General features: G+C 39.2%; 2 protein-coding genes across 2 annotated transcripts; one reads left to right on the forward strand and one right to left on the reverse strand.

Moving 5' to 3' along the window:
* Window positions 1-699: 699 nt before the first annotated feature.
* On the reverse strand, window positions 700-9,843 carry tap1 (transporter 1, ATP-binding cassette, sub-family B (MDR/TAP)). The gene is made up of 12 exons (XM_084727642.1): window positions 9,497-9,843; window positions 8,105-8,333; window positions 7,889-8,003; window positions 6,767-6,897; window positions 6,419-6,624; window positions 5,573-5,770; window positions 5,301-5,429; window positions 4,974-5,159; window positions 4,696-4,869; window positions 2,943-3,102; window positions 2,049-2,185; window positions 700-1,960 (listed from the first exon to the last, which is right to left on the reverse strand). Exons 1-12 carry the CDS (start codon window positions 9,815-9,817, stop codon window positions 1,787-1,789), a joined length of 2,160 nt encoding a protein of 719 aa, XP_084583768.1. The 5' UTR covers window positions 9,818-9,843; the 3' UTR covers window positions 700-1,786.
* Window positions 9,844-13,153: 3,310 nt separating this feature from the next.
* Window positions 13,154-18,557, forward strand: LOC146322224 (uncharacterized). The gene is made up of 5 exons (XM_084725794.1): window positions 13,154-13,421; window positions 13,812-13,919; window positions 14,854-14,991; window positions 15,699-16,337; window positions 17,392-18,557. The coding sequence occupies exons 1-5, from the start codon at window positions 13,376-13,378 to the stop codon at window positions 18,309-18,311; spliced, it is 1,851 nt and encodes a 616-aa protein (XP_084581920.1). The 5' UTR covers window positions 13,154-13,375; the 3' UTR covers window positions 18,312-18,557.
* Window positions 18,558-19,819: the final 1,262 nt, after the last annotated feature.

Consider the following 19,819-nt stretch of genomic DNA (forward strand, 5'->3'; position numbering starts at 1 on the left):
AAAAGGTAGACGAGAAGATAAAATTCAAAATATTTATTATAGACACTCTACTAAGTACTAACACCTAAAACATTAAAGAATCATCAATACAGGGAGAACTGCGATTAGAGTAAAACAAAGACAAATATGAAAAATATATACAAGCAAAACATTTAGAAAGGCCTGATCTTAAATATTGCCATATAGAGAACCTAAAGTCTAATTGATTGATCTCTTCTACATCTACATTTGCAAAGTGTCTGAAGCAACAGTGTGTGACCATCATAAACTCTCTTCAAGATGATTTACTCAGGTTGGTCGATACGATGATAGATCCCCAGAGACGATCAAAATTCAGATTAGTTTGCATCAGACTGCTGTGAGTGATGCTGCAAACCATGACAGGGATAAATGCTAAAGGGACAGTTCACCTCATAATCAAAAATACATATTTTCATTTTCAAATGTATATTTTGGTGCTTTGAGCACCGCAGGCCAAGTGCCATCCAGCCCCCTCAAACTGGAGAGAAGGCAGATATCTCCAAAACTCTGCATCTCACACCAGTTCTATCTAGACTGATAAATAGTACTTCAGGCCAGGAGGAAAATATGTATTTTTGTATTGTGGTGAATTGTCCCTTTCAGCACTGGCGCCACAGCCCCAAATTATGGTAGTCAAAGTACCTTTATGGTGGCCCAAATGTAAAATCATGCAAAAATTGGTTTTGAAGGCTACATTAGATTTAAGTGATGTAATGTTGTGATCTTAACAGACTGTTCTAGCTGTTCTTTTATTTGTATTTACCCACTTAGCCATTATATACACATTGATGATGATTATTTGTCAAACATGTCATGTTAATATTTTGTGAAAGGACCAACAGTCACCCCTGCAATACTGTTGCGATGTTCAAGTGAGGCACAGCCACAGGACAGGATGAAGAATTTTTTAAAATCCAACAGCGGTGTAGAAAGTTATGTTCATTGTCAAATAGGCAGTGAAAAAAATTCTTTGTCCACATGTCGTGATGTATTTAATGGTGCAGAGACCACCTCCGTCTACAACACTGCCCCTACTTTTGCCTTCTTTCTCAAGACGTACATTTTTACAGTTTCCTCCAGCATCGCCACGTTTGCTGTTGTCAGAAACTTTTGACTCGTCTTCTTCAGTGCAACTTTTTTTTTCTGGGTTGTCTCTGAGCAGTGCCCTTTAGTGGATGTGTTTCTTAATATCCATGTCAACATGAAGGACGCATGGAAGTATGTGGGCAGTGACGGCTCTATTGTTTAAAAAATACATATCTATTTTCGTATGTAAAGAGGGCATAAGTGAGCCTTGGAAAGCACAAAGGAATCAGGAAGTGGAACTGTAATGTGCTGGCTGAGGCTCGCAGTATGCAATACCTCTGGACACGGGCGATTTTGATAATGATATGCATCAACATGATGAAATATGCTTCCCCTTCATTTATCAAATTTGGTCATTTTCCAGAAAATTTACTATATTATGATATATAATAACACTTCACTCACAAGTTCATGTTGGCAACTTCTAATGTGCGTGGAGAAGGAAAATATTCTAAGGGGCATAAACCCAACAAGAAGTGTGATATAGCGTGGTCTCACAATGACTTTTTTTAAAATTTACAGTACAAGTATTGGTGGAGTTTTGACCCTTTCAGTCTGGAGATTTAATCAGCAACCTTGCAGCAGCTCAACTGGCTGGAGAGAAAACGCTGTTCGCTCGGATCCGTGCGTCTCGATCCCTCCTCTCCTCGTCTTGATGGTGAAAGCCCATATTCTGCTTTCACATCAGTTGAGCGTAAAGGCCACCTCTCGCCAGCAGCTCATCATGACTGCCCTCCTCTTCTACCACCCCGTCATTGAGGACAATTATATGATTGGCCTGCTCCACAGCGCTCATCTTGTTGGAGATCAACAGCACGGAGCAGTTGGTGAGTTTTGACAAATGTTGGTGGATCTGTTGAGAACAATCATGACTTGATGTTAAATGTAGAAAACATGAAGTGTATAACGAGCAAAATTTGAGAAACTCAAGAACGTCCCACCTTGTATTTATTGTCTGGGTCCAAGTCACTGGTGGCGTCGTCCAGTATCAGGATTTTGGGACGTCTGATTAAAGCTCTGGCGATGGCAATGCGCTGTTTCTCGCCTCCGGACACCTGAGCTCCCTTCTCTCCAGCATCTGTCCAACAGAAGGACAGATTATTATTGTGTTCATGTACATCTTTGAGAAGTAGGAAATGTATCTTGCATGGCAAAACCACAAGGCCCTCATCGGCCCTTTCACTTCTGCCAGCGGGGTTTCTACTAGGGCCGGGTATTGTTTAAAAAATTAAGATACCAGTAGCAAAACTAGTATCATTCAAGTAATACAGATACCAGTGGAGTGTTTTATTCAACACCTTTTTTCAAAGGTTCTTCTTTATGAAGAATACTTGCAGCAAAACCACATAAAGAGTCATTTTTTCTAGATCTGGCTACCAAAAGGATTGAATACAAGTATTGTTTGATTGGGAAAGTTTCAATTCTACTTGATACTGGGTTGTTTCAACTGATACCATGAAGGTACTGAGTACTGATACCCAGCCATAGTTTCTAAAGGCTTCAGAACGTTAATGAAAGTACAATGGAAAACCAGTACAGGCAACATGGCCTAGAACAATTTACTATTACATCACATTTTATTTAAATACTTTCCAACAGTATGTTACCTTCTAAATTCAATGTTTTTCCTCAGACAGCCTGAAGGAAAAAAGACATTTTTCCCACTACTAAGGAATGTAGCTTTGCAAGCATTTGTTTTATCACTGTGCAAATGTCTAAGAATTTACATTAAAATGAGAAATAATTCCATAGTTTTTTCAAGGAACGACAAGAACCCCTGTGAAGAACCCCTCGTTAGGATTCGCTCTAACAGAAGCTGAGTCTGTGGGTCAAACCTGTGTTGTATTTATTTGGCAGTTTCGTGATGAACTCGTGGGCCCTGGCCTGCCTGGCAGCCTCGAACATGTCCTCATCAGAGGCGTCCTCGCAGCCGTACTTGATGTTCTCCCGCACAGGGCGATCGAACAGCGCACATTCTTGGCTCACCACAGCAATCTATAAACAAACAGGATGAAGAGTTAGCGTCAGTGACGGCCAAACTGTCACAACTAACACCGAGAACGGCAGAATTAGACTCGGCAAAAAGTGCAAGTAAGCGTCCTCGCAATATTCCTGTGACCAGTGTGAGATGATGGCACAACAGAAGTGTGACATGAAAGATAAAACGGGACAAAAGGAGAGAAATTACAGAAACATTTTGAAGAATCAGAGCAGGAACTTACGATGAACTGTGATTCACCTTGCTTATATCATCATTGTTGTAAAGCTCAGAGCTAATTTCATTTCATTTTCATTTTATGGCCTCAGCTGCAGAATTCCATTATGTACTTTCCATTTTGAATATTAGTCAATTTTCGTGGTAAAATGACTTGATAAACCCCTTAGGTCAGGCCTAGTCAATTGGCGGCCCTTTAACAACCTCAATGTGGCCCTTTGATCATTTATAAATATAGGAAAAAAGGTATAAATTAATAATTTCTTCAAACAAGACGATTACGAATGTGCATTATTTTTCCTGCACCTTTGTACATTTTACAGTTTTAAAGTTCTAACTTCACAGGTCAGACAGGACATGTAAATATCTGACCTCTTGGCACTTAAAAAAAAAAAGTAATTTAATAGGCCTGCCTTAGATGTCAGTACCTAAACCACACAGGTTGTGGTTTATTATGTCTTTTTTAAATCTGTGTGTCCAAATAAAGAGTATGGCTTTTCATTCCCAGTGTTTTTAAAAAAAGAATTGGATAGAGTTCTGCAAACAGCATCCCAAATCAAAGTCCCAAAAAGTTGAAATGTGCTGTTCTTCATGATGAAAAGTAGATCTCTCAGTGAAATAACATTTTCCATGAAGTCAAAATCATCATGTTTTTATCACATTTGTATTGCAATATACATTATATGTCAGTATAGGTTCAATGTTTTGTAGATCTTCTCAGGTATTTTTAATGGTATTCCAGAGTTTAATTCCAGAGTTGATCTTTACCTGGAAAATGATCAAAAACTGTTGATTCTTCATCCTACACTCAGTGGTGAACAATAAATTTGCATCTAACGAAACGCTTTCTCACTTATGACATTTCTGAAGCACGGGAGGATACACTGTTCACTGGAGCGGACTGTACGGTTTCTGGGCTGGGCCTCACTGTACAAAAGTACAACTTTATTTACTGATACAAGTGAATCTGGATCATATTTTATGAAGAAAATATTTTCTAGTCACCCCTCTGAGGTCCTGTGCCAGCTCAGCTTTAAATCCCTGTGCAACAGTACCAAGGTCATTTACAGAGTATCCTGTTGGAAACAGCTTTATTTGTTGTTGAAATAACTTAGCTAACCACAAACTGACATTAGCTTGATTAGCCATGACACAGTCCAGCCAAAACCAGCAAGAAAACCACCTCCTCCCAGACAAACAAACAAACTGGAGAGTCACTCACAGAAACTTAACTTCATACCTCTACATGTGGGTAAAACTCAGCAAGGTACACTGGCTTCCTACTATTGCACTGACTGCATGTCAGATTCAATGATGATTTCGGATAAATTCTTTTACGAGTCAAATGCAAAATGGAAAATGTGACAACCCACCTTGCTGTGTAGGTACTGGTCTTTGTAGCTCTGCAGTGGTTTCCCATCCAGCAGAATCTCCCCTGCTAAAGGCTGGTAAAATCTCTCCAGCAGCTTGATGCAGGTGGACTTCCCTGACCCGTTAAGTCCGACAAGGGCAGTGATTTGTCCTGGCTTTATCTCCAGAGACAGATCCTGGTAGAACAAAAGAACAGGGTGAAATGGTGGTGACTCATTTTTAAGATCATTTAAGCTGTAAATATAATAAATGCACAGGAAATAAACATTAACATACATACCTTGAGCACAAGATTGTTTTTGTCTGAATAGGAAAATTTAACATTTTTGAATTGAATGTGTCCCACAAGATTTTCTGGGGCCAAAGTGCCCTCTGGGGGTATTTTAGGTTTGCGATCCAAATATTCAAAGATCTTCTCAGAGGCACCGATTGCCTTCTTCACCTCTGGGTAATAACGCATGACAGCCTGGAAGAGAAGTGGCAGAATAAAGCACTTTTTAATTTGACTAAATTGAATGTTTTCTTTTGAACAAAGCAATCAGCCATAAGTGCAAGGACAACATTATTTCATTCAAATGTATTCTCTTGATGTTGGCTTGTGGCTCACCTCAACAGCAGAGGCAAACTGTAGCTCGTAGAGGATGAACGACACCAGGTCTCCACTGCTAACGCCACCCCTGGTCACCAGAGTCCCTCCATAGTACAGAATACACACCTTCAGGGCCAAAGTGGTCATCTGGGAGAACATAAACAATGGTTTACACACCACAGAAACAGCCTTAAATAAAGTAACTCTCCCTCTATATTGCTACAGTATATTTTCACAGACAATCATATGCAAAGCAGGCATTGCACACTTCATATAAGTATTCAACTCACGCTGTTAGCCCAGGTAGTGGCTGCATAGTATGCTGCTTCCTTTTTATTGAGGGCGTAAGTATCGTCCAGCCGCTGTCTGTACTTGTCTGTCTCGCCATCCTCGTTGGCAAAACTCCTCACCGTCTTCATGCAGGAGAAGGTCTCTGTGGCCACCTGGTTGGCCTTAGCCAGTGAATTCTGAACCTCTTTAGCTATAGTCTGAAATATGGATAAAAACAAATGATATATGTGATATGGAATTTTGCAACAAAAAAAGAACATGCAAATTACTGTAGGCATGTTTTCAATTTGGAGCAAATAAACTTGACTACACAAAAGGGCCAAAAGCATAGTTTTGTCAGAAGTTGGCATTATAGGCTACATAGAGGAAGTAGAGGATGCAAACCAGGAACAAACCAGCCGCTAATAAAAAAGAAGAGGGAGAAGTAGAAAAGAAGAAGAAAAGACAAAAGAAGAAGAAGAAGAAGAAGAAGAAGAGAGATAACCAGTGATCTTCAGGATTTTTTTTTTCAATTGTGCAAGTTGTAATAATTCTTTCATGTCGTAAATGAAATGTAAATGCAAATATATAAATTCTGCTGATAGGCGTCTCTCTCATTAAAACAATAATAAAAGACAGTTTATTGACGTTGTGAAGTGGTTGAAAATCTTTGGGTTGTGGTCAAAACAAGGCATTTGTGGACGTCATCTTAGGCTTTGGGAAACACTGGTTGACATTTTTCACCATTTTCGGACATTTTATAGACCAAACAACTAATCTATTAATCGAGGAAATAACTGACAGATTAATTGACAATGAAATTAATCGTTAGTTGCAGCCCTAACATTGAGGGAACCCCTCTTTACCTGATAGTAGTGTCCAGTGAACTCGGGTATGACCCAGATGATGGGCAGTCCCATGGAGGTGAGCAGAGTCATTTTCCACGACAGGCTCACCATGAAGTATATGAGGAAGCCAAAACGTCCAGTATACCACATCACAAGGCTCAGTTTCTCACTCAGTGCCTCGCTCATGTCGTTGGTATCTGTGGTAATGCGGGACACCAGCTCACCTAAGAAAAGAGCTACATATTAGCCACCAGTCCACACAACAAATACATCTCTTAGGACATTCATAACAATCAGGAAACAGAGCTTGGCCTATAGTGCAAAGAAAAATAGGCTTAGCAGTTATTCATGATGACCATGACTGACCTGTCGGAGTGGCGTCAAAGAAAGCAATCTCCTGTTTCAGCACAGCCTGGAAGACGGATCCCTGCACTGCAGTGTGTATGAGGCTCATGGTGCAGTTGTACATGAGGTCACATACAAACTCAAGCACGGCACTGAAACATACAACAGACAACTGTGTAAAGTACACAAAATATCACTACAAGGATTAATATTACACCAACAACTCTACTTAAAAAAATCAAGATATTATTATATAATTAATTCTATATAATTATAGATTTTTAATAAATTGAACAATGTCATTTGTGGGTTATATGACGTACTTATCGATAGTCACTGTATTACCTACAATAGTACAGCACAACTCAAGTTTGGAGAAGCATAGAGGAGTACCAGCACAGAACCTGAGCAAAGAACTGCAGTGGATGCAGTTAGCTGCAAAAGGTATTTTAGCCACTTAAAAAAGTCCACCGAAAAATCTCAATGTCAGTTTAAGTGTATGCTACATTAAGAATATTTTCTTTGCTTTAATTTACCATCAAACAGCCTTTTCTGATGAGAAAAACACTGTTATGAAAGACAAATACCACTCTCTCTGAACCAGCCAAACTCCAGGGGTGAAATAAGTCATTTTACCTCACAGAACACAAGAGTTGCTGGTCTACCGCCTTGATCTGTCCTTTTAAAACACCAAAGTCACACAGCAAGACAAGCAGAACTCTCAGCAGCAGTAGAATTAAAATAATAATAAAATTACAGATTTCATCCATGGAGTTTGGCTGGTTTGAAGAGAGTGATGTTTGGTTCTTATATACCAGTGGTTTCCCATCAGAAATGGCTGGTGAAAATATACTAAATATAGTGTCTGTGGTGGTGCTCCTCTCTGCTTCTCTGAACTGGGAGCGTCATCTACTGTACGTAAAACACTGACAATCCTTTACCTCATGTTAAATAATCTGAACTAAAAACCAAAACTTAAAGTGATGTTTTGCCAGACAATTCAGCTAAATTATGACCTGAAACATCTCTTCATGCTCTTTCTTAATAAAAGCGAGAGAAAAGATTTAAGATGAACAAATCCAGGTATTTTACAAACTTAGAACCCATAATGCTTTAACTACCTCATTATGAGGGTTACATTACCTGGCAATAGTCATTAGTGTCATGACTGTGATGGCCTCTGTAAAAGCATCAGGTGCGTCTTCATTTATGATCCAGTCAGCCACACGACCAGTGTACTGAGGAATAGCCATCTCACCTGAGGTCAGAAGTTCACATTATCACAATGCTGATCTTTGCAGGAGGTGGCACAGCTGTTTAACAGCTGGTAGATTTGGTCTACTGTGTTGTCTCACTTACCATAAGAAGATAAAATCACAAAACTCAGTACAACAACAAAGCGCCAGACGTAGGGCCGCATGTACTCCAGCAGTCTCTTCAGAGAGTCACCGGTGTCCTCTTTGGGTTTCTCAGACGGCGCCCTCGTCAACAGAGACGAGACGTATCGACCAAAGGAGAGCAGAAGAGACGACACATATCGACTCCAGTAGAGCCACGCCACGAGTGTCACAGTGTAACCCTGCAACACCTGCAAAACAAATGACGGGTTTTAATACACAAATCCAGAAAGATATTACCTGAAATAAATCATTTAATGCTTCAGATGATTCTGACAAATATTTGAATGAAAGTACAAATAACAGTATTTCTAAAACAGGGGGGTTCTTGTTCTTTGGTTTCAGTCTCGTTCCTGTTCCACACTCAATGGCTTCATTGCAAAAAAATACAAAAGCCTAAACATTAAAGGCTGGTTTCACAGACAGGACTTAGATTAAGCCAGGAGTAGGCTGTACTAATTAAACCAGGGGATCTAGGGATAGTTTCAAGGGTTCAAGGCTTAAGCCTAGTCCCAGACTAAAAAAACCTGCTTCAGCTGTGTTAATTTAAAGCAACTTGCACAGACCTATCTTGAAAAATGGTAGATTTAGCCTGTTCTGGATTAAACTAAACCAACTGCAATACAGGGAAGATTACAGTCTAATACTAGACTGAAGTTTAAATTAAACCTTCAAGATGGCAGGTTAACCTCTGCTTAGTTCTGTTTCTGAGTGAGCATGGACTATTTGGAATATGTAAATATGGGGTGGCAAAACTTTTTCCCTCATAGGCCAAAACTGAAACTTGATCATGGGCCAAAAGCAAACACCTACACTGTAAAGTAACGACTGTGGTGTGTAATTAAGATTCAAAATGGTAGTGTGATCCCGAGTGTCACTCTGCCTGCCATGCACAGGTTATGAAAAATAATTATGGATCCTACATACAGTCTTTTAGATTATATTTTAATCTTTTGCCTTTATTTGACGGGACAAGTGAAGATGGGCATAAAAAGTGGCAGAGACACAGGACGACATCCAGCAAGGAGCCACGAGGACCACAGCTTTAGCACATGGTGTGGACAAAAACAGCATATATTATACATACTATGAAACCAGCCCATTATGTTCTAGTTAAACTAAAAGTTAAACTAGAACATAATGTGTTTGGCTTAGTTAGTCAAAGACTATGGAGTCCTGGTCCTGGTGAAAGATAGGTAGCTAACAGGGCTCACAAAAACCCAGAATGGAATATGTCACCCTAACATACCTGAAAAGGTGTTAACAAAAGTGACTGCTATTGCATTGACGTGATGCCTCCTGCAACTAACTGTGGTTTCAACAGCATAACACAAAGCAAAACTCAGCCTCTCACCCTTTCCCAGTTGTGCCACCCCCACAGTTCCTCCACGACGGACTGCCCGACTGCCCAGAGAAGAGTGGTGTACACCGGGAAGTGGAAGCAGAGGACCCCTAAGCGCTGTAGCCCCTCGAAGCTGCGCATCCACGGCAGGCTTTGAGGGTAGGTGAAGGTGAGGAGGGTGAGGATGCAAGCCCTGATCACCGCTCCTCCCCACAGGGCGGTGAACGGATGGAAGAGGAGGACAGGAGAGAGCTGGGCCAGGCGGATGGCGTGCACCACACACACATCCAGGCAGACGAAGAGCAGAGGGAAGAAGTAGCTCATTTTCTGCATAATGTTCTGCAAATACAAGATACAGGGAGAGTCGGAGGCTGAGTATTCAAGTCGACACACACAGTAAAAAATATTAAAAGTAAAGGTAATCATTGTGCATAAAAATGGCCTCTGTTGGTGTTTTAGTTTAGTTTTTGCACAATTTACAAAATAATACACAAAATTGCAAATATAACAAATAATATGCAGTGCAATTGGCTTATTTGAAGCCTCTGCCTAAATAATGTTAAAATTTATAGTTAGAGAGAGCTCAAAATGAACATACAGAAAACAGTAAAAGTGAAAACTAATAGTAAGAAAATAAATGTGTCTCTGATTGTGAAGATTATCTTCTAGGACAGAGAAAAAAAATACACAGTACTTTGAATAAACCACATAAACCATGGACAACAGTATATGGGGGAAAGCAGTTACAAAACATCAAATAAATACTGAGTGAAGCATCTTTTGTGACATTTTATAGACAAACAGCTTTTTGCCAGGTGGAAAATTATGTCCTTCCATAATTTGGTAATTTGGTCCCTAAATCTTATCAAAAATTGACAAGTGCAAACATTGATGTCATAAATAGTATGAATGTGGAGTTTCTGAAATAAAGAGGCAAATGAGATATGCAACTCTGATGTGTTTACTGTTACATTTTATGTTTTTGTATTAATATTACTGCTGCATTAATGATCATGCTGCATTTTACTGCTGTAGATGTTTGGGTTTGTGTTGATATTAAGTATTTTATGTACTTTTGGGTAGTTTAACTAAAGCAATGCTCCATATCATGTAAGATCTTATGTTTGTAGCGTTGCTGACCTGTAAGAACCACATGTCTGTAAAGAGTTAACTTCTCATGAGCTAAGAAAAAACACTGGACACTGGACAAAGAGGACTTGCAGAAACATGTGGAATAAAGCCAGTTTAACCCCTTTCGTAACTAAATAACTAAATAACTTACACTTACTTGTCCTTACTTTCACTTTGTTGTTGCTTTACTTTCGTTTTCATCCACGCTGCTGATTTCTTGGAAACAGTTCGACTTGAACCCAAGAAAACCCACAACAGAAACACGACAACTAAGAAAACGCATTTCAATTTTACTACCAGTCTCAACAGACCCAACATGTAGTAAGCTGGCCTCCTTTAGCCTGCATCACTGCTGCTGCTCAAATACAACTTACCTTTACTTTGGACGAGCTGAGTTTGAAGCGTCAGACGTTTGATAGTCGTCTGAGATCGTAAAACAACGCCGATATCCCGCCTAACGAACTAAAGATTGTCAATTTAGTTCAGCTACAGTTTCCAGCCGGCTGCGTGTTCCGACGTCGACTGACTTCGACTGCCAATCCGAAACCGAAAGTAACTATTTTAAATTATTTTACGACGGAAAGTCCCCTCTAAACACGGTATATCCGCCACAATGGCGGGCGAACACTAACGACGAATAAAACATACTTTGTATCAGGCTACATCGCATTTCTTCAAGGCCTTACTTACATAAACTTCAGCAGGAAAACACAAAGGTAATGTTTGTACGCTGTATGTGGTACAGTGCAGAGGTTATCTGATATGTGTGACGTTGAACCTTCAAACGGTCCGACAGCGACATCATGTGGCGAGAAGATGAAACTTTTTATTTTTATCTTAATTTTTCATTGTCTTTGTGTTAATAAATGCTGCTGTTATCAATGTAAAAAGAATAATCTCCTCAAAGTCATTCAAGAAACTAAATTTCATGTTTAATGTCTTTACATGTCTTTTTGTCTTATCACTCAACTGAGGACAAAACTGACTTTTTTCTGAATTGTTTTTGTGTGTTTATTATTAATAGGTAACAATTTATCTACACAATTTATGTTACAATAAATCATTTTCATATTTAGGGTACAGAGGGCCACTGTTATTTCAAATATTTTTGCATTGTTTGCTGCTGTTAGCCTCTCAGATTTCACCTCCTTAAATGTGAATATTTTATGGTTTGTTTATTCCTCTCTGACCGTAGACTGAATATCTTTGAGTTCTGGATAAAACAAAACATTTGAAGACGTCATCTTAAGCTTTGATCAACATTTTTCACTGTTTTCTGAGATGTTATGGACTAAACAATTGATCAAGTAATTGAGAAAATAAACATTAGTTGCAGCCCTGAAACACTGAGCTCTATATGTGCATATGCACTATGGGAGCTCAAAATAAATTTGTGTTGAAACTAGATTTTCCTCATTCATCAGACTGAACCATAACATCTTCTAATACTGTCTCAGTAGCTATTGTAAAAACAGACAGGCGGTGAACGTCAGCCTGTGAGGGTGGCACAGGATAGTTGGCTGCTTTTCTTGGTTGACCTTGTCTTGTGTTTCAACTTATTAAGACACCTGAGGGAACGAGACCCCCAACAGAAACTTTGAACTCCTCGATAGCTTCCTTCCTTCCCCCCGCTTTCATGTTTGAAGGATGTGATGAGTAAAGCTATAAATGCTTTTACTATTTCAAGCAAGTTGTTTGCAAGCACCAATAAATCACATTCATGCTTAAATATGTTTTCCTTTATCTATTTTCAGAAAATACAATATAAATTTTTGACAGATTAATTGATTTTTTATATAGTTTGTTGCAGTTAGCCTTGTTTTATATCTGAGATTTTAATCAACAAAATATTAGTTTATTCATTGTTGTACAGTAAAATGTACTATATTGCCTGTGTAAACTGACAAAGCATTGTTGCAGATTAAATCAATGGCTCCCAACCTTTCTGGCTTGTAAACGGCTTATAAAAAAGGGGTCTTCTGTAAACTTCTCAGGTGGTTTCATTTACTGTTTGAAGCCCAAAGAGATCAATTATCCATTTCAAAAAAGCAAAGATTAGAGTGAAGTCCAAAATATGAATACAGCCGTGTGTCGCAGAACTTAGTTTTTGCTTAATGCCTGACTTTTATCTGTACAGTATTTTTACAGTGTTAAATTGCTACGTTTATGTTATTACAGTGAAGTAAAACTAAACTAAAAACTAAAACTAGATGTGAAAGATGCTTTACTTAACTGAAATAAAAAATAAAACTAACCTTTAGAGGGAAAAAAGAAAAACAAACTGAGACAATATTTTATTCTAATTACCATAAATGAGATTTCTTTTAAAAAATATATAGGAGAGTATTCTTTCTCAAAGGGTTGTGTTTGTATTGGAATACATATTCTGAACTTCTCAAATCCAGATCCTGACAAATACCCTCCAAACACAATTAATTAACTACATTAAATTTAACGGGAAACAAAAATTAAAACCAAAGAAAAATAGAAAACTATAACCCTGTGAAGGATCTGAATGCTTCTTACACCGTTTTTTTTTTTTTTTTTATCTATTAATCTGAATGAGAGAACATCAACCTGCATGTTTCTACCATGGAGGCCAGTGCGCATGCTCAGACATGGCAGCTGCCAGTGTGAAGCTCCTGAGCTCCAGCGGGTAAATAAAAGCCTCTGATACCTGAGCGGATACAGATGTGGTGTTTCGCTGTCAGAGCCGTGATGGAGTAAAGAGCCGGCAGGGGGGAAACTGATCTGATCTGGATGGAACCGACGGGTCTACGAGACGTTTTCAAATGTATAACACTCTGTAAGCACGCCGAAAATACACCTCAATTTAAAGGGTTTGTCGTAGTTTAGCATGTAAGAAGAGCTGCTGTTAGCTACACATAAAGTTAGCTAAATGTGTCATAATGTGAGCTCCATTACAGCCGTTTCCACTTTACCTTTTCGCTGAACGTCTGACCTGTGACGCCTACTTCTGCGTCAGCTGCAGGAACATCTGGATTCAGACACATGGCTTTGTTGTCTACCGTTCAAATATGGATGGACGGCGGTTTTATATTTGTTTAAAGGTCTGAACGGACAAACAGGCTGAATGTCAGTTACTGAATCTGCGATTTAGAAAGCATGTCATCGTTTTTACTCAACAACAACCTGTTTTATTCTGTTTTATTCTGTTTTGTTTTGTTTTTTGTAGCCATTGCAGCAATGGAGGATATTGGTCTCCTTCCCAAACCCACCAATGACCCCCCACTTCACAGACCCTCGGTCACTGAGACCTTTGGGCTCCACCACATCCCACCAGGTGTGTATGAGCTCAGTCCCTCTGTGTGTGTGTGTGTGTGTGTGTGTGTGTGTGTGTGTGCGTGTGTGTGTGTGCAGTTATCAGTGGGGGTCTAAGAAAATATGGGCAGAGGTGGCAAAAGTACACACATTCTTTACTCAAGTAGAAGTTGAGATATTTGTTTTAAAAAAAAAAAAGTTAAAGTTAGAAGTATTGATTCAACTTCTGTACTCAAGTAAAGGTGAAAAAGTCCAGGCTCTGAAATGTAAGTGTAAGTAAAAAGAATCTCCCTCCCTGTACATTTTGTCTTTAATGTCATTTTCGTCTTATGTCTCCTTATGTTGTTTCTGTCTTCTTAGGTATTTTGCATCTTGTTGAGTCGTTTTCATCAGATTACAGCTTTTATAATTTTAGTCTTGTTACATCTTGTTGCGTTGTTTTTATTTTGTTACGTCTTTATGTCATTTTCACCTTGTTAGGTCACTTTCTTCTTGTTATGTCTTGTTATGTTGTTTTTGTCTTTTACATAGTTTTCGTCTTGTTAGATTTAGTTATGTCTTGTTACACTGTTTTTAGCGTTACATTTTAATATCACTTTTGTCTTGTCACATTGTTGTTTTTGTCTTGTTACATCTTGTTACACTGTTTTTGTCTCTTTATATCTTTAAATTGTTGTCGTTTTGTTGCGTCTTTTACATCATCTTCATCCTTGTTACATTGTGTTTGTCTTGTTACATCTTCTGTCATTTTCGTCTTGGTATGTCTTGTTACGTCTTTTCGTTTGTTATGTCTTGCTGCATTGTTTTTGTCTTGTAACGTCCTTTTACATAATTTTCGTCTTATACCTTTTTCTTGTGCAGTAAAATAAATTAATACTTAAGAAAGGGATCTGAATACTTTATCTACCACCAGCAGTTAATGACATGTCTTAACAAGATATATGTGTTTTATCTAGACCATCTGCACGTCCCTGATGCGAGCAGGAAATCTGATGGAGCGTCCAAAAAAAGGTCTCACTCAGTAATGACAGCACAGGCACAGATGATTCCCCAGTTTCCTTCACAGACTGCATGTCCTCTGGGTGCCGACACCAGTAAGTAACAGCTCTGTTATTACTCAGTGATTTTAACAGCACCCAGACTTTGAAAGATTTATGTCTGATATCACTCTACATCAAGGTACTCTAGGATTTCTATTTTGAGATGAAAATGTAAACTACACAGTCTACTGTGTGTGTGTACCATTATTGCAATAACTGGCATACATGCAGTATATGTATAATAACAGGAATATACAGATGGGTATGCAGCGATTAAAATTAGCGCAAGCCAAATGCTGGCAAAATAAGCAAGTAGCTTGTAGATTTGCTTCACTTACCAGCCAAAAAAACCAGTGATAATCTATTGAGTGGCAGGTAAAATTTGGACGTTCACCCTTCGTTTGGCTGATCCAGTTCAAAAGCTTATTTACATTCAAAACATAGTTAATTAATTAGTCATTTAGTATAATTCCTGAACACAGCAACAAGTAATTGCTGTAAATATATTTCTATTGTAACAAGAAAAGAAAAAAGAAGAATATTAAAAAATAGTCTCACCGTTTTTAGTCTGTAGATCCCGATACTTAAGTTTGTAAAAATGTAGGAAATCCAGGTGTAATTCCTGTAGGCTGTTGCAGTTTTGAACCAGAATTCAGATTCATTTTGCTTATTGTATAATTTTTTTTGTTGTTTGTTAAACCAAACCTGTATGTCAGTCCACTGCTCTTGATAATTAATCCACTTTTGTTTGTTTTTTTCAGCCTTCCTTAATACAGCTGCAAAAAATGGAAACACTAATTTGGATACAGCAGGGACTGGCAGAAAAAAGCCCAAAGCTAAAGTCGCAGATCCATCAAAGTGGAAGCAAAACAAGCAGAAACAGCTGAGGATGGAGGGTAAAGCGTATGTAAGCAAACGCAAAAAAGATGGAGAGATTGTGACAAAACAGCCAAGAGCAGTGGGACCGAGGTGCACCTCGAATGCCTGCAAAAAGGCATCGAACAGGCTTTGTAATGAAATCAACGACGAGTCAAGGAAGAAGGTGTTTGATGAATTCTGGCAGCACATGAACTGGGCTCAGAGAAAACAGTACGTAGCGGCACAAGTTGACTGCGACCCCGTGGAAAGATCTCGGGCCGTGGGATCACAGTCGAGAAGATCAGTTTCACTCCGTTATCACTTGATGGTGGATGGCAAACGGAAACAAGTGTGCAAAAACATGTTCCTGTCAACTCTGGGGATCGGAGAGTGGTCTGTGCTCAACTGGGCACAGAAAGGAGTGACAAAAAAGAGCGGATCATGTGAAAACAAAGTAGAAAAGAGGCCGACTGTCCCTCAACAGAACCTGCAACAGAACCCTACTTCTTCTGTGGTCATTAATACTGTGGAAGTTACCCAGGGTGAGTGGTTTTTGTTTTGCATTTACTCTTTTTCAGCTACTTCTCAAACCTGAGGTTTTTAGCTTCTATGTCATGATATATAATTGTAAATTGAAGGGGTATGTTTTTTGGGGTTTTTTTTTCAGGGCTGCTACCATGTATTAGTAATAAAAGAAATCAATAACTGATATTCCAAAATGATATACGAACATTTGCAATAAAAATTTAAATTTTGGCGTCAAAATTTAGGATAAGAAACTCAAACACAAAACTTTGCTCAGTAATGGTCAATTGTCCCTGTTGAGTAAAATAAAAATAAAATATTTGCAGGTTTACTTAGTGCACTTATGTAATAATGTTAGAGTTGGTGCCACTATTTTCAGTTTTTTAGTAAAAAGGCCAGTTTTTTTGCCTGAAGTGTATCACAGTAATGCCTCATATGCATTAAAGGAATAATTCAGATTATTTGAAGTTGGGTTGTATTAAGGACTTAGTCAGTTACTACTACTACATAGTTGGTGTATTTCCTACACAAGCTCAGTTTGGAGGAGCAGCAGGAGTCCTGCTGTAAGGAGCTAAACAATGTTCTTCTGTGGACAGAATCAGCAGCAAAATGTAGCCACCTAATAAAAGGCCCATCTTAAAATTCAATATCAGTTTCGGTGTACGCTATATTTAGAATATTTTTACCGCTTCACCTTGCCTTCAGACAGACTTTTCAGTTGTGAAGCCATTGTTAATATATATATATATATATATATATATTTCCTTTTCCAAAGCAACCAGACTGTTTTGGCAAAATCAGTTATTTTACCCCGCAGAACATGGGAGTTGCTGATTCACTGCTGCCTCAATCAGTTTGTTTGTTTGTGTTACTGTTTGATTTTGTGAATCCAAGCTAACCTTTTAGACCACAAAAGGTGCACAATAACACAAACAAGCTAACTCACAGCGATAGACCAGCAACTCCTGTCTTCTGCAAGGTAAAATAACTGTTTCTGTTGTAGGAAAAAACACTGACTATGGAACGCCACTTTAAATTGTCTCTTTAATGCCATTTCCCTTGTTTTTGCAGAACAAGTGAATGCCTCTGACAAAGACAGAGACAGGCCCCCAGAACCAGAAGGGCCAGCCAGAAAGAAATCCAGGGTTGCCAGACCGTTAACATGGAAGCAAAATCGACAGAAGCAACTTCGGATGGAGGGCAAACCATACATCAGCAAACGAAAGAAAGACGGCATGACGGTAACAAAAGCTCAGAGGACAATCGGACCGAGATGCACGTCCACTGCTTGCAAAAGGGCATCCAACCGTTTCTGTGCTGAGTTCAGTGAGGAAACAAGGAATGAGTTGTTTACTAGTTTCTGGCAGTGTATGAACTGGCCTCAGAGAAAGGTCTACGTGGCCGGATTAGTTGACTGCGACCCGGTGGAAAGAACACGAGCGCCTTGGACTAAGTCTAGAAGATCGGTCTCAATGCGGTATCATTTGATAGTCAATGGTGACAGAAAACAAGTTTGCAAAAAGATGTTCCTCTCCACTTTGGGGATTGGAGAGTGGTCAGTGCTTAACTGGGCACAGAATGCCTCTGAGCAGGACAATTCAGAGGAAAACACCAAGAAGAAAACGCAGAGGAAGTCCCGTAAAGCTTCAGAGCATGTAGTCCTAAAGGAGTTCCTCGAGAGTTTACCCAAAGTGCCCTCGTACTGTTGCGGGACGTCCATCCCCAAGCTGTATCTGGAGCCGGTCTTTTCAAACATGTCCGAGGTGTACAGGCACTACTACAACCACTGCTTAGAGAAGATGACCACGCCGCTCTCTCGGCAGGTTTTCTGTGCAGTATTTAAAAAGATGGATTTGGGATTGTGTGACCCCAAAAAAGATCAAGGGTGTTCTTTCGGCGCGACTGGAAATTTGTTTAATGAGCTTTGGGAGGAGTACTGCATGGAAAGAGGAGCGGCGGGGCCACAACCAGAGAAAGCTGGTAACCAGTAGAGAGGGATTAAGGACAAAATGGACGAGTTGTGTTTTAATCTGTTACTTAAAACATGATCAAATATGCATTGTGGAGTTTAATTCCAAGACTTTCTCAAAATGACTGTACTTAAAGGGACAGTTTAGGCCAAAATAAATAATTTAATAAATTTGGTGTGAGTTGCAGAGCTTTTGAGATTTTGGTGATAGAGATTTGGGCCTTCTCTCCAATATAATGAAACTAGAGGCTAGTGTTAGTCCCATGGTGCTCAAAGCACATACATGATACAACGGTTAGTTCCAACCAAGTAATTTGATTGGACAAGAGACATTCCATGAGCGCTGATATAGAGTACACCATCACTGGGATTTTAAATTACGTGAATCACTTCGCTTTTCAAGTGAACACTAGGCATCTTGTACATGATTCAGGATCAGCTGGATACAAGAACAGTAATTTTGATCTGTTAATCAGGGAAACTACACGCGCTTATGTGCAAACTTGTTGCGAAGCTTAGCTGAAGACAGCCTTGAGGCAGTTTCATCCATCCATCAGGACAACTAAGCTGGGAAGCTCCACTGCAGTAACATGTAGACCAACATAAAGTAGCTAGCAAGCTAATGTCAGGAAAATGTTTCTGTTGCTTGGCCATAGTCCAGTTCAGCAGTAGGGTTGGGAATTGATACGATTTTTACGATTCCAATTCCATTTTCGATTCTGCTTAACGATTCGGTTCTTTATCGATTCTCTTATCGATTCTCATTTGGAAAAAAGGAGAACAAACAGGAAGCTAGACGTGAACTGGAGCGAGTGCTGCCAGCCTCTGAGCCAGTCAGACTCTGTCTCTCGTCATGGTCATCTAAATGTAATGCATGAGAAGGCATCCATTTAACCTTAACAGTTAGTAATAGCAGGTTTTACAATGAGGCAAATGGCGCTAACATGATAGGCAGTGTTAGTTAGTTAGTTACCTGCAGTATTAACAGCAGAGGACGTGCTAACATTGCTGCTGCTGCTGGGTTGAGATTCACTCTGGAGCGGATCAAAAACGCGACATTCATTCAAAGTTATCGAATGCTGTGTGTGCAGATGTTTCTACATATTGGTAGTATTTCCTCCCTTCGATGAAATATCCACTTTGCAAGTATTGCAAATTGCCCTGTTGTCATCCTTTCTCGTGAAATGTAACCAAACTTTCGAGCGTTTTCGATTCCCATCCCTATTCAGCGGTGGAACTATTTGTGTTGATGGAGCCAAATAAATGAGTAAATAAATAAAGAGATCCTAATCATAATCATTATTACTGTTACCTAAAAAATGGTGCTTGTAGATCTGTTGTATAAAAGGTCCTGCTGTTGGACTGAATATCATGACGGCTGTGATTATCTTTGACACTCAGCCTGCAAATCACAGCCGTGACGATTTGAAAAACCCAGCAACAAATCATGACCTGGTTGCTCAAAATAATCCACAGACCTTTTTGTTAGAAGTTTCATGTGGGAACTACTTTCTTTTCGCAGTAGAATCT

Source organism: Lutjanus erythropterus, chromosome 9, assembly GCF_056507025.1.
Source record: "Lutjanus erythropterus isolate fLutEry1 chromosome 9, fLutEry1.hap2, whole genome shotgun sequence".
NCBI lineage: Eukaryota > Metazoa > Chordata > Actinopteri > Lutjaniformes > Lutjanidae > Lutjanus > Lutjanus erythropterus.